Raw genomic sequence first — 16,223 nt, 5'->3', positions numbered from 1 at the left:
GCGGATATCCGTGTGTTCCTACCTTAAGTCGTAACCATAAACAATGCATGTCACAGTAATTAAAAAAAAACAATCTGACCAATCACCGCCAAACACACGATCGACGCTGCCACGTCAAGTGAGACTGTGCAAGTGTGAATGAAGTGGCAATTTCGGCATTTTGAAGAAATTTGTCTTCCGTAAAAAGTTACTAGTTGTAATAGGACCATCGGAAATTGAAGATGCGTGCTTTGTTGTTAACAGTAGCGATAGCCCTTCTGGGTGCCACGCTCGGAGACGAAATTCCCACCGAAGATAATGTACTCGTACTTAGCAAACCCAATTTCGACGATGTTATTTCTTCAAACGACTACGTTCTAGTTGAATTCTGTGAGTATCTAGCCTACTTTTATAATATTAGACGATATCTTATCTATGACATGGTTTAAAGTTTAATAATTGTTGGTTTTTTCAACAATGTGATGTGCCGGGCGGCATTGCGATTATAACGTTGTGAATAATATGTCTACGTCACAGATGCACCATGGTGCGGCCACTGCAAATCCCTCGCGCCGGAGTATGCCAAAGCTGCCACGAAACTGTTGGCGGAAGAATCTCCCATCAAGCTGGCTAAGGTTGACGCCACGCAAGAGCAAGACCTTGCCGAGTCCTACAAAGTCAAGGGTTACCCTACTCTCATTTTCTTCAAGAAAGGAAGCACTGTTGACTATTCCGGTAAGTTATTTATATAAATTAATACATTAATCTTTAAATTTCTAATTTTAAATTCATGTAATAATTCCATACCTAATTGAACCAACCACATGTCATAAAAATGCAAATGAAAGCATTTTATATAATTTTGTATATCTAGGTGAAGTTCAAGTGATAATGAAATCACTTTTCCAATTAGTCATAATTATTTTTAATCGCATGGTCATAGAAAATGTATGTTGTTAAACATGTTCTCAGCTTTAATGCTTTATTAATTATAATTACCTTAAAAATAGCGTGAACATTATGGAATCATAATTTTAAACATACAATTTTGTGGACATGATTTTGATTGGTTTGAGTATAACTCACACTGCAATTCAACCAATTATAGTATGGGTTTAAACTATGTTCATCTCAGTGATTGCACTAAATTTCATCAAAATTGGTTAAAAAGATGGGCTATGAATAGGCAAAGCTAAAATGGCACACTCACATTTATAAAGTAACTAGCTTATGCTTGCGACTTCGTCGGCATGGACTACATAAATTTCAACCCCCTATTGTACTCCCTTGGGTGTTGAATTTTCAAAAATCCCTTTGCAGATGCCTACATCATAATACCTATCTGCATGTCAAATTTAAGCCCAAGTTGAGTAGTTTCAGGTGTGCGTTGATAGATCACCTTTTCCTTTTATACCCGCTGAAATTTTAATGGTTGTTTCCCCAAAGCTGAATGATTTTGTCTTGGTATTACAATCGATTTATAAATATAAAAAATTATTAGAGTCAAAAATGTCAAATTTACAATCGAGAAAAACAAAAATCGAATGAGACCTCGAATGTATATTTTAACAATTTACAATTTAAGTTACAATTTACTTAAATGACTAAATTTCTTCAAACAGGTGGTCGTCAAGCTGATGACATTGTCGCATGGCTGAAGAAGAAGACTGGCCCACCAGCACTTGAAGTTGCCTCAGTAGAGCAAGCCAAGGAACTGATCGCAGCCAATCCTGTCATTGTATTTGGTTTCTTCCCCGACCAAGGCTCAGAAAAGGCTCTGGCCTTCCTTAACACAGCCAGCCTGGTAGATGACCAAGTCTTTGCCATTGTCACTGATGCGAAAGTCATTGAAGAGTTGGAGGCCCAGCCTGATGATGTTGTGCTCTTCAAGAACGTAAGTAACAATTATCGGGAACCAGGGTGGCATTATAATTATTATAATATTTAGGGAGCTGATTTAAATCTATTCAAAAGGGGGTTTCTGTAAGGAATAGGTTTAAGCATTACACTACTCACATATAGCCCACTAGATTATGTGCATGATTTTGACAGTGTGGGTTTAGGTTTTTAAAAATCCTAATCAAGTAGTTAAAATCTGTGTAAATAGAAATGGGGAGACCCTCATACTGTGTTCTTATCAATGCATTAGAAAAATTTACTGGGTACATATTTATAAGCAAATTATGAACAAAATCATTGATGATGGATCATATTAAGTAATTTTAGATTAAAAAATCAGGTTATTTTCATAGGTTGTATCCTTATACAACTTGTTAAACATGTAAAATTATAATTATAGCCATAACACAAAGAAATCACAATTATAACGAGTAAAATTTATCTCCTCACACAACATTGTAACTTTTTGAAATAAATTGCATGTCAAAATTATGATTTCAGTCCTTATTTTAAAGGTGAACCGAACCATACTTTTGACATGACAATTGACCCATAGTTAAAACGGCGTGTGAGGAGTCATTTAGTATGGGCTGTAAGTAACTTTTTAATCCTCTAAGTATGTATGGTAATTAAATTACGATTTTCAGATAATAAAATAAAATGTATAATAAAATATTATAAGATTATTTTAATAGTAACACAATCTTTATGATAATCAAAATCATCTGACAGAATCTATAATTCTATCTTTTAAAATACTGAAACTACACTTTTCTTATTTACTACTAGCTGCCCTGGCGAACTTCGTTCAGCCTAAAAGTCGATTCAAATTTTTTAAATTTTTCTCTCCGTAAGAACCATCCTCGTACTTCAAGTTTTTTTTTTTCAATTTTGTTATTTGTGATCAGTCCGAGGACTTTTAGCAAATATTGTGTAGGTTATTGTTTTAAATAATATTATAAAAAAAGAATTAGCGAAATCGGGTCAGCGGTTCTCGAGATTTGCGATAAGCAACACATTTATTGATTCATTTTTATATTATAGAAGAAGAAGATATCCACTTCCAAGTTTATCACATCTTTTGAAGTCAAACTTGGTAGTGTGAATATCTGTCAAGTTAGATGTCAAAAATGTGTTTCTGCTTTCCACGTGTGATGATGATGCGAATCATCATCATTTAATTTCAATTAAAAAAGAAAATAATTGTGTTTTCTTAATGTACACGTCAAAAAGTAATAATTTCGTTCATTGGAATGATAAGACATCCAAATCTGTTTCTTATCAGGTCATCCGTGTCACACAATGGTTTTTTCATGTTGCAGTTTTTATGTTTTAATTTATATGATGAATATGTTTTGCATTACAACTAAACTGTTGTCTATGGGTGCTTGTATAAAGTATGGACAGTTCGGTGTGGGTAAAATAGTCTTATGTTATATACCTGTCTCTCTAAGTGAGAGCTCATAAAATAATATTGGGCTATCACATAGCTATCATTAATTAAATCGCAATTGTTGTGATTGGCTAAATTTATAGTATTCTTGTTGCAACAATACATTGTAGTCAATAGTGAGCGAGCTTCAACAATCAGAGGTAATTGCGATCGTGACATAGTAGCTATCATTCTACCGCAATCGAGCCTAGGCAAGCACCCTATGCATATAAATTGTTAAATTAAAATTGTTGTATTTATTAATATATTTGTAATACATATAAAATATTGTAAATCGAATATTTCTGTGCACTCCTTATTTTCAACATCCTTTTCTTTGTTATTAAGGTATAAATATTGGGTTGAATTAATTACATTAAAGATAAAACTCATTTCTTTAATTTGTATAGTTGTGTATAGTTGTTTATTATTATTTGAAACGGGGGGGGGGGGGGGGGGGGGGGGTCCTAGTTTATCTATTAATATACAAAAAGCATAAAAGTAGGCCCACGCCTATTCACCCACGGACTACAGATTGTATAAAGACAAATCTCAGCTGGGCTTGTGTATTTAATACTTAGTCTATGACGTTGAATGGAGTTGCAACTTCAGATTGGACTACTTCTTTTGTAGTACTATTCTCATACAGAAACAGTGCAGCATGGATGACATAAGAATGTTTCCTATGTCAAAAAGTAAATTAATATCTTATTGATCATTAAATAGATGATCTTCAAAAATACGTAAAATGCAAATCTCTTAGTTTTAAGTTTGATAAAAAGTGCCCGATTTGATTAGTTGGCAAAGTCACTATTGGAGTGAGGAAAGTGGAGTGAGGGGAGTCAAGACATACTATATTATATAACATTATTAATGATTATTAATTATAATATTCTTGTACACAGTTTGAGGACCCACGAGTCAAGTACGAAGGCGCAGAATTCAACGAGGACCTATTGAAGACCTGGGTGTTTGTCCAAAGCATGCCCACCATTGTGGAATTCTCCCATGAGACTGCTTCCAAGATCTTCGGAGGACAGATCAAATACCACCTGCTTCTCTTCCTGTCCAAGGTGAGCTAATTAATATAGATAGTAGTAAGATATTGTACGAGTCGCCTAAGTTGAATCGTGTCATCACAGATAATAATATGTAGTATCATGTAGCAATTGCATAATTTTGGACACATCCCTCTTGTTTGTTATGCAGTATTTTTTTTTAAATTGAATATTTTACAATACAACTTAAAGCTAGCCTTATATAATCACGGTATAAATGTGAAATTGTGCCTCGCTTGAAATGTTTCCAAGGATACTGGCTGCATTTCCGCGCTGGACAGCCCGGCTGATCCTTCAGACAATATATTATTTAAGACATGTCATGAGATTGTGTACAAAAGAATGAGCCACAATGGTTATTCAAAATGCAAAAATAAATCTAGTAATTTTTGTTTTAATTAAGATCTTATATAAATCAATTTGTTAAAAAAATATTTTCTTTTATGAGTAAAATATATGTATCACATTATTGATACAATATAAATGTAATATTTACACATGTTACTTACTAGTTGAGTAGTTTGTCTTTCTACAAGACTAAATTTTATTTTCAATATGTCCAATATATAAGCCAAAATATCGCTATCAAAGATCTATCATTTAATGATTTATTAATGTGCACTTTGATTATTATCAAAATCGGCGTGACAAGAACAAGTTACAAACAAGTTTTTTACTAATTTTATTAAATTAACTATAATTAAATAGGTATTTCTAGGTTTACGTTTGACCATAATGTCACCTCAAATTGATTATTTATTTAGTTACAGTCAAATTGAAGACGAGCTATTAAAAAAAAAACAAGTTTTTTAATGCATTAAACAATTATACAAATACAAATTTCTTTATTGCGAATCTGGGTAAACCGTGAAGATGTTACAAAAACAAAAATTATTTAAGTGTTCATCACAAAACCTTTTTAAATGTAGTTAAAAAAATTCAGGCTCCTTTTTCATGTATGGGAGCCCCCCTGAAAAAGTATTTAATTGAATATTTGGTTTCGGGTCACTGAATACCAAAATTTCATGTTTGTAATTCATTTCGTTTACGAGCTAGAGACCTGTGACACGCGCACAGACAGAAAGATTAGTTAAGACCTGAACATCCATACTATTAATATTATAAATGCGAAAGTGTTTCTTAGTGTATGTCTGTCTGACTGACTGCTAGTTTTTCAGGGCCCAACCGTTCAACTGATTTTGATGAAATTTGGTACAGAGATAGCTTGCATCCCGGGGAAGGGCAACCTACTTTTTATTCCGGAAAATTATAGAGTTCCCACTGGATTTAAAAACCTAAATCCATGCGGACGAAGTCCAGAGCATCATCTAGTATAGAATATTTTTTATTCTGGCAAAATAAAAGATCCTGAGAGATTTAAAAAATCTAAATCCACGCGGCCAAAGTCGCAAGCATTATCTAGTTAAAACTAAAGAAACCTTTAAAATAATGATGTGGCATGTGCCTGTGTGTGGCCCAGTAACTAGTTATGTGAGACATCGAAGTAGGTATGCGACGAATAAATAATAATATGTATAACGGCACTTTTATACCCATACTCAGTCGCGACTCACGACTATTTACTCGTCAGAAATAACCTTGACGCTAAGTAAAAAGCATTTTCGGTTATAATTTCTAAAGGTACGCTTACACGGGCAATTGAAACTCCGCAATTCCTGGCAATTTACGTGTGGATCAATCTGGAGTAATAAGTGGAGTAATCTGGAACAATTATATTTTTCATAATATTGCTGAAAATTTTAAGTATTACTGGGTATTGCTGCAAGTTGCTTCATGTAATCGTGACGTTTTATATAATTTACTCAATTGCCCGTGTAAGCGTATCTTAAAAGCGGCAACAAACTGACAGATACATATTAAGTATAATTAGAACTTGCAAATGGACGTATTTTCTAAAAAACTTTCGAATCCACAAAATTCGAAATTGAGATTTGATTTTACTCCATAAATTAATTCCTTGATTTATTTCAAAATTATTTGATGCCCGCGACTTCGTCCGCGTGAATTTAGATTTTTTTAAATCTTGTGGGAACTCCTTGATTTTCCAGGATAAAACTTAGTTTATATATCTGGGGTGCAAGCTCACTTTGTATCAAATATAGGATGCCCGCGAGTTCCTCGATGTGAATTTATGTATTGTAAATATCCCGTGGGAACGCTTTGATTTTCGCACTTTCACATTTATAATATTAGTATGGATGTAAAATGATGGAAACACCGTTACTCTAGTTACGTACCTACTAGAATTACGTTGTATAAGCATACAATACTGACACGTGAAAGTATAATCTCACATCTCCATATCAAGTGTCTGATCTCAGACCTATTCATACAACATCGGCACAGTTAAGCGAGCTTTCGATTCTAGGTTAAGTTTTTTACAGTTACGCGCGACTAAGTATTGTATCGAGATACCTTTACAAAAAAAACCGGCCAAGTGCGAGTCAGACTAGCGCACTCAGGGTCCCGTACTCAGTCGTATTTTTTTATCATTTTGCACGATAAATAAAACTTTTATACTAAACTATCGGTGGTGTTATTAATTAGATATTGCCCGCGCGCGTGGATCATGATTTTTAAAAATCCAGTGGGGAAAGATTTCCCAGGATAAAAAGTAGCCTGTGTCACTCACCAGGTATTTAACTATATTCATGTAAAATAATCACGTCGATCCCTTGCTCCTTTGCGGCGTGATTGAAGGACAAACAAACGCACTTTCGCTTTTGGATTATCGTTTTTAGCTCTGATATAAAGTAGGTGGCAGTTTTATGTGCAATATCAAGTTTTAGCTAATATAAAATTACCGATTGTATTCCTATCATGAACAATGTCGCTTCCATATAGATAAAGGGTAATCAACCGTTCAAAGTTCATTGACCTACGCTGCGCGGTTTAGTTGACGTAATAGAAGTCTAATAATGATTAAACTGAAACACCGGCACGTCTAGATTTCCCTAGGCGATTCTCAATAATACCTCAAAAGAAAAAGGAACCCTTATAGAATCACTTTGTTGTCTGTCTGCTTGTCGTGTCTGTCGAGAAACCTAGAGGGTACTTCCTGTTGACCTAGAATAATGAAATTTGGTAAATCTTATAGCTATACGATTCAAAACTAAAACCTCGTCAGGTTTTAGTTTTTGAGCTTTATCTTATTGTATACTGATGTATTAATGACATGTTTTTTCTTTCCTGCTAGAAAAATGGCGACTTTGAAAAGTACTTGGACGAGCTGAAGCCCGTGGCCAAGACCTACCGCGACAAGATCATGTCCGTAGCCATCGACACCGACGAAGACGATCACCAGAGGTATTACTTTTTTAAAGCTGTTCATTAGTTTTGAGAGACATAGGCTCTCTTTGCGACGTTTTTTCGCCTTTCTAACGGAGGTGTTGTTTGAAATAAGAAAATGTTTGACCCAATTTCACCTTCCCTTTTAAAAGGTCTTTATTAGGTGGATTTGATTGTATGTTGTCATTCTGTTGAAAATTGGTAACAGATTTTTCAGCTGCCCATTGAGGTGTTTTACAAACATATGTGAACCACATATGACAATAGATTATTACCTATAGTATGTCTCTGTGTAACTCCTTTGTCCTTACTCAATTTATCTTTTATAAAATACTATCTTATGCCCGCGACTTCATCCGCGTGGACTACACAAATTTCAAACCCCTATTTTACCTCTTAGGAATTTTTAAAAATTCCTTCTTAGCGGATGTCTACGTCGTAATAGTTATCTGCAAGCCAAACAGCCCGATCTGTCCAGTAGTTTGAGCTGTGTGTTGATAGATTAGTCCTATTCCTTCCTTTTATATATTTAGACTAGATTATGCCCGCGACTTCGTCCGCGTGGACTACACAAATTTTGAACCCCTATTTTACTCCCTTGGAGATTGAATTTGCAAAATTCTTTCTTAGCGGATGTCTACATTGTAATAGTTATCTGCATGCCAAATTTCAGCCCGATCTGTCCAGTAGTTTGAGCTGTGTGTTGATAGACAGTCCTATTTGTTCCTTTTATATATTTAGATAAAAAACTAACTGTCTTTCACCAGAATCCTGGAGTTCTTCGGCATGAAGAAGGATGAAGTGCCGTCCGCCCGCCTCATCGCGCTGGAGCAAGACATGGCCAAGTACAAGCCCGCCACCAACGAGCTCAGCGCCAACGTCGTGGAGGTAAGCCGTTGCATAGCTTATCAATATACACGTTTGTGTAACGCCAAACTTTTAGATCGCTCTGAAGCAGTGGCGAGTAGTGTCGCATTAGTATTAAATAGATATCAGCGAGATACAGTGGGGAGCGGGAGCTGAGCATTTTGTCGCGGGACGGGAAGGTCTGCAACTTCGCAGCGCGTTTAATTCATAAGTTTTAAAAGTGATGATATTTCGCTAGAGATTTGTATACATCTGAATTTTCACCATTGTATTATCAAACTATTAACCCATCGTCGACTCACTACTGAGCACGGGTCCCCTTTTAGGTTCGGCCATAGTTAACCGCGCTGGCCAAGTGCGTTTGGCAGACTTTACACACCTTTGAGAACATTATATTATGTGAAACTCTCAGGCATGGAGGTTTCTTCATGTTTTCCGTTACCGTTAAAACAAGGTGATATTTAATTGCTTTAAACGCACATAACTCCGAAAGGTTGCAGGTGCATGGCTGGAATCGAACCCGACCTGCCCTTCTATTCAGAAGGCGGACGTCTTAACAACTAGGCTATCACGACTATCAAATTATGCTATACTAGCTTGTCCTCGCGACTTCGTCCGCGTGGACTACATGAGTTTCAAACCCCTATTTCACCCCCTTAGGGGTTAAATTTTCTAAAATCCTTTCTTAGCGGATGCCTATGTCATAATAGCTATCTGCATGCCCAATTTCAGCCCGTTCCGTTTGTTGCTTGAGCCGTTTGTAGTTTGAGCTGTGCGTTGATAGATCAGTCAGTAAGTCAGTCAGTCACCTTTTCCTTTTATATATTGAGATTAAAAGTGGCACTAATTCCGTATTTTCAAAGCAAATGCAATGGAGCTCGCAAATTGGTAGTGACGTATGATTTATCACATTTGCACGGATTTTAGCCACGCATCGGGCGTTAAGTGGATGTTATGCTTCGCGCGGAAATAAGCGATCATAATCGTGCTTGTACACTGTACAGCACCCGCCAGGAAAGATTGCACAATTGATTTCGGCTTCGTCTTTGTCACTCATACTTATGTGACGTTGTGTTTGTCTCAACGACAGAGACTGCGCTCTATGAAGCCGTTATCTCTTTCTAAAGTTCGATGTGCAATATTTCCTGCCGGGTACTGTACTTCGGTAGCACTATGGTGTTTTAATCGTTTAATTAATAAAAATCTGTTCCTTTCCTGTCCTGTTAGGACGTCCGCCTTCTAATCGGAGGTCGGGGTTCGATCCCGGGCACGCACCTCTGACTTTTCGGAGTTATGTGAGTTTTAAGTAATTAAATATCACTGGCTTTAACGGTAAAGGAAAGCATCGTGAGAAAACCTGCATGCCTAAGAGTTCTCCATAATGTTCTCAAAGGTGTGTCAAGTCCACCAATCCGCACATGGCCAGCATGGTAGACTATAGCCAAACCCCTTCTCTCTAAGAGGAAACGCGTATTCTGTAGTGAGCCGGCGATGGGTTGATCATGACGATGATGATACAAATACAAAAGGTAAATTATGTAGCTATAGTGTATAAATGTTGAGAAAGGACTCGCCATACTTGCTATATGTGGCAACTGTCATGTCAAAAGTATGGTTTACCCTTAGATTAATATTCCGAATTCCCAGCTATCACCAACCATTCTGATAACAGTCACTTTATCAGAATCGCGATACTATATAACATATTGATAGTGGGATACGGTTTTAGGAGCAACGGTACCTAACCTAAGCATTTGTTTTCAGGAATTCGTTCAATCGTTCTTCGCGGGCACGCTGAAACAACACCTGCTAAGTGAAGACTTGCCAGAAGACTGGTCGGCCAAACCCGTCAAAGTGCTTGTTGCCTCCAACTTCGATGACGTCGTGTTCGACAGCAGTAAGAAGGTCCTCGTCGAGTTCTATGCTCCTTGGTGAGTCTATGTTGTCTAAACTAATATTATAAAGAGGTAAAGTTTCTAAGTTTTTTTGTAGGAAGTAAATTCTAGAACTACTGGACCGATTTTGAAAATTGTTTCACCAGTAGAAAGCTACATTACTCCTGAGTGACAGGCTATTTTATTTTCAGAAAAATTAGAGATCCTACGAATATATAGGATATATTTCGGAGGATTATAGGATGTATTTTGGAGAGTGTGCTTAGGAACCTTTAGATCTTGTCCCCCCTTACCATTTGACCACCGAACCGCAAGACGTCGGGCGAGTTTCCATCCTTATGTCGTCGACATTCCATCTACACGCACGAAACGTTTTGCGTCATCATTCCTCATATGCATGGCTAAGGTTTGGTTTACATCGTACACCTTTAGAAGGAGATAGCAGATTAGTAGAGCCCTGTCTCTGTCGTTGAGACCGACGAAACGTCATATAGGTATGAGTGACAACGCTCTACAAAGTCGAAATGTCATTCTAAAGGCCGATGTACATTACTTTCTGCCCTGTACTGGACTCTTCTTCTTCCTCACCTTATCCCACGCTACGTGGGGTCGGCACAACATGCCATACTGTACAATGGCATTATATTATGTCAGCGTCCCAGGGTGCCAATTGCCAAGTGGCAACAAGAAAATTTACTCAGCGTCCCATGTATAATGAGATTGTGTATTTAACATAAATTGAGTTTTCATGCCATCGCGCAATTTCGTGACGTCAGTTACGGGCCATCGAATACGTTGTAACGAATTTGTTTCACAACGCACTTGGACAAATACAACAACAACAAATACAACTGTGTATATATCGCAGTCCTGTCTGCTCTAAGGTCAAGTGTATAATTTTACGTTTTGACTGCCTCATTGGTCTTGTAGTCAGGTTATTCGACTGCGTATCATTAGGTGAAATTCTCAGTAGCAGCCTGGAGTGGGGGGAGCGGGTTCACGATTAGTCACGGAGGCTTAGTAATAGAATCCCGTTGGCATCCTTCGGGTATGGAACTCTAAACTCTAACTTGACCTCCCTGGCGCAGTGGTAAGCGCTGTGGTCTTATTAGTGGGAGGTCCCGACTTCGATGCCTGGCAGGGATTTGGAATTTCATAATTTCTAAATTTCTGGTCTGGTCTGGTGGGACGACGACAGGGTCTTCTCCGGTTGGCCGAAGGCCAAGTGGGGGTACGGGCCTCGAGGCATAGCCTCCTTACCCGGGTGAGGCCCGGGCCTGGTGGGAGGCTTCAGCCGTGGCTAGTTAGCACCCTACTGGCAAAGCTGCGCCGCCAAGCGATTTAGCGTTCCGATACGATGCCGAGTAGAAACCAAAGGGGCATGGGTTTATTAAAACCTGCCAAACCACTTCCAGGTTAGCCCGCTTCCATATTTGACTGCATCTTCACCTACTACCAGGTGAGATTGCAGTCAAGGGTTAACTTGTATCTGAATTAAAAAACAACTTTATCTGATTAAAATATTTTCGCTATGTTTTATTCTTATTCTAACCTACCCACGTTCAACAGGTGCGGACACTGCAAACAACTTGTGCCCATCTACGACAAGCTTGGAGAACACTTCGAGAAGGATGAGGACGTGGTGATCGCCAAGATCGATGCCACGGCCAACGAGCTGGAGCACACCAAGGTCACCTCCTTCCCCACCATCAAGCTCTACACCAAGGACAACCAGGTGAGTCACTGCTAACAACTGGTGGACGATTACAGTAAAATGACAACTACAGTTTGACGATCGCAATCACCTCTGATGGGCCGACAGTCTCGCTAAGTATTGAAGCAAAAGTACTATTAATTTGGCCAATCACAGCAATTGAGACTGTAGCAATGATTGATGCAGGTTTTCCGGAATCGATCAGCTGATTTCACGTCACGCCCATTCGACTGCAAATGATGAGGTCCTGGATTCGATTATAAAGAATAGGTCTTTGTCTGTTTAGAAATTGTCAGTACTAGCCAAGAATTAGAAAGTTGGTGGTGGCAGCTGTATTTTAACTCCGGAAAGCTCAAAGTGTAATAAACTATTTTCTCCCAGAAACTTCTAAAGACAGATGGGTAGGTAACCTATTTAAGATACGAAGATTTTGATCTTACTGTCTCGTGAGGTGTGAAAAATAGAAAATTGAACACGGGGGTAATTCTGGGGTTGTCTTCGTCTTGGGCGCCCCAAAACCCCGCACTTCACTCAGGATTCTAGATGAAACGGTGTTCCTACTAGATTACAAACATTGGGTTGTTCAAGGGGCGGACCAACAAATTCCTAAAAGGCCGGCAACGCATCGGCATTTCCTCTGGTGCTACAAACGTTCATGGGCTCGTTTGCTCGCTATATCTATTTTTAAAAAAAAACACCCTCGCTACGCTCGGGAGTTACTCTGACGTTCCTCGTTACGCTTGGGATTCATCCCGACGCCCCTAACGTAAGATATTGCATTACCCCCAGGCCCCATGTTGTATAATCTACTGTTGTCGTTGGCAGTTTAACGGTAATCGTAACCGCACTATCACGTTTACTTAATTACATATTTCATTAACATAATAATTATTATAGATGTTATGCAAATATAAGCGATAAAAATGCCATTAAAGTAATACGTTTCGTAGCTTCGGTGAACAGTAATTATTTCTAAATAAAATGGCCTTATCTTCACGGAGTAAATTCATTTGTTACAGATTGGTAACACTAACCAGTTATTGATAACATTATTGATTTGATTTAAATCGGTAGTTGATGTTTCATACCTATCCAAGTAAAATGTTAAGATGGTAATGTAGGTATTTAAGCGGTGATAGCATAGTGGTTTAGAGAGGAGGAGATTTAGGAGATTTGGAGAGGCTTTGACGTCACTGGCAGGCGTCAAATGTTAGTACATTTGACGCAGGTAGCCCTATTTTTATTTTTTCACGTCACCATAGCCATTTTGACATATCGTCGGTTCAGGATCAAACCGAGAGTTCCCTCACTCTAGTTCAGTAGTGGGCCGGCGATGTGTTGAGATGATGACTCTAATTATTGTACTTTGTGGTCAGGTCCGTGAATACAACGGCGAGCGGACGCTGGCCGGCCTCACGAAGTTCGTCGAGACCGACGGAGAAGGCGCCGAGCCCATCCCCACGGTGGTAAGTACAGCACCTCCTACCCAACACTATTACAGTAGCTGGCAGGAAATATTGTACATCGACCTTTAGTAAGAGACCTTTGAGACCGACTAAATTTCCGCGTATAGGGTATAGTCCGTCAATGAAGACTTCTTTCACATGTAAGGCGATGTGTATAAATGTGTGCAAACGTGGCCACTTGAGCGATGAATTTTTGTTCATGACCAGTAATTTTGTACTACATTCTATATTCATGGTACATATTAGTCATTATGGTTTGTCATGATGATTATGCCAGACCGTGCCGGGCTCGAGCCTTAACACGGACGAGGCTAGGAAGACTCGGGCATGGCACGGTCTGAAGTGACCTCATACATTGTCCGATCTGTGAGCATAAATCATCCCTTAACCCGTGGAACGTTAATGCGAAGCCAACGACACCTCATTTCAACTGAGAAGTTCAGGAATTATGAGAGAACCAAAAAATTTAACACGCTTTTCTATTTCAGACCGAAGACGAAGAGGACGACGACGCGGCGCCTCGGGACGAGTTATAAGCGCCCCTCACACTTCCATAGCGTAGTCTGTGTAGAATTAATTACTGTTAAGTGTGTCTCCACACGCGCCTATCGTCTCATAGTACACACTGAACTTGTTACCCCCTCCCTTGCAGACGCTAAATTCCTATATCGACAAAAATATTGTCTACAGGGTGTATTGTCGCTGGTTATAGAAAACACTGATATATTTTGATCTTTAACTTGACACTTGTATGTAGTCATTAGTGTTAATAGAATAAGGATCCATGGAAATCTAAAAAAAGATGAAATGGATCCAGCGAATGATGAAACAGACAACGCGCTTCTATGTTAATTACGTAATTTCAACCAAAATTATAATTATAAATTCGTGTAAATCGTAACTGACTGGTCCATACATGTCATGCTACATTGGCGCCTGCCGTGATTGGACGAATCAGTGATATATATGGATTTAATCTAGACGCATGTGGTAGAGTATATTGCTCCACCCACCATCTATTTTTTCCTTCGTTAAATGGATCATGATGATTTTTTTAATATACTAACTCAAAAAGTGTATAAATCATCTATTCATACTAAAGTTATTGAAATATTGACTGCTAGAATTTATAAGTAAGAACGAGAACAGACTTTGTTGATCGGAATTTTGCAACTATGTGGGAGGGCCATAACATCTCACAGTAAATTAAATTTAAATATTTTTCTTATATTTTCTGGTGTGTGGTAGCCATTATAATATAAATCCAGTGCATTTCGTTCGATCTACTGTTAATAATAATTTTATTATATAATTTTTTATATACTTACTGTGTTGAGGTTGTATTCGGATTTTGTATTCGTTATGATGTTAAAACTTTTAATTAATGAAAAGAAGTAGTAATTAGTTCTAATTTTTTTACGAGAAATATTATAATTTGAATGACGGAAGTTTGGCGCTAGTTGGCACCTTTAACTGCCATATCACTACATCTTTCAAATGAAGTCGAATCTATCCTAAACTGCATTATCACCTAAGTATAAGATTGTATAACAATAGTCATTGGACAATGCATTTTTATTTACAAAAAAAAAGTTGCCTGCTAACGTCAAAAGATTTCTGTATCTCATTAATATACAATGATATTCTTATGGGATACTCTGTCATTATGTATTGTCCCTTTTCTAATTCCGTATATAAATAATTCAATCCTTAATTTATTATTAAGAAAGCATAATTTATTTAGTATATATAATAAAATAACAGCAGCATAACTAGCTTATGTACAATGTTTATGTGTATTTATAATTTCTGTACCATAATAGCTTTTGTGACATTCCTATGAGTTATGAATTTTGAGTTACAATCGAACAAGTTTAGTTTGCGCTAGCAAGGAAGAATGATTTAAAATATTTTTTTAATATTTTTTGTTAAATATTATACCGTAATATTATGTAATTTTTCATCACAAAAAAAAATATTTTTAAGGTGAAATTATACAAATTTTATTAATGTATATTTTTTTACGATTTAATCTTTTTTTCTGTTAAATATTGAAAATGTGTGAAAGGTGCTTATGAAATTTGAATCTTAGTATTTTCTTAATGCCTAAAAATGTTTGATAATTCTGTAATTTTCTACTACCTACATAACAACTTGTAAATATTCTTATGAATATAGTATTTGCCAAATCCACATTTGTGTATCTGTTGTGGATACAGAAATTGATAAATAATAAATAAATACTTATATAAAGATAATAAAGATTTTTACTACACCTACCTAAAACAAGCATCATTTTATATGATATATATACGGAATACGTATTCTGTAAGATAAAATTAAATATATTATATTTAAAATTATAATTTCAAATCTCTGGCTATTCGAAAAACTGTTTCGAACAAATTGACAAGAAAGTAACATATTGAAGTATTCTAAGTCAGAATATTAATAAAATTGTGTACCTAAAAAACCTAATTTATTTTAAGTCTAGGTACACCATATTATAACCTCGTCATCAGTATGAAACTGTCCCGCAATTTCCTTAGTCTTCTTGGAATGTGCTCGCGTGCAGCCAGTAAAGACCCGGTATCAGTCCTCTGT

At 37.2% G+C, this 16,223-nt stretch overlaps 1 protein-coding gene across 1 annotated transcript; it reads left to right on the top strand.

The window, feature by feature from the left end:
• Positions 1-79: 79 nt before the first annotated feature.
• On the top strand, positions 80-15,881 carry Pdi (protein disulfide isomerase). The gene is made up of 10 exons (XM_069502942.1): positions 80-369; positions 517-714; positions 1,602-1,873; positions 4,216-4,383; positions 7,586-7,695; positions 8,445-8,565; positions 10,309-10,475; positions 12,009-12,174; positions 13,530-13,619; positions 14,108-15,881. The coding sequence occupies exons 1-10, from the start codon at positions 222-224 to the stop codon at positions 14,153-14,155; spliced, it is 1,488 nt and encodes a 495-aa protein (XP_069359043.1). The 5' UTR covers positions 80-221; the 3' UTR covers positions 14,156-15,881.
• Positions 15,882-16,223: the final 342 nt, after the last annotated feature.

Source organism: Maniola hyperantus, chromosome 14 (genome assembly GCF_902806685.2).
Source record: "Maniola hyperantus chromosome 14, iAphHyp1.2, whole genome shotgun sequence".
Classification (NCBI taxonomy): Eukaryota; Metazoa; Arthropoda; class Insecta; order Lepidoptera; family Nymphalidae; genus Maniola; species Maniola hyperantus.
Note: the sequence above shows the minus strand (reverse complement) of the source record. Positions and strands in the feature narration are given on the sequence as shown.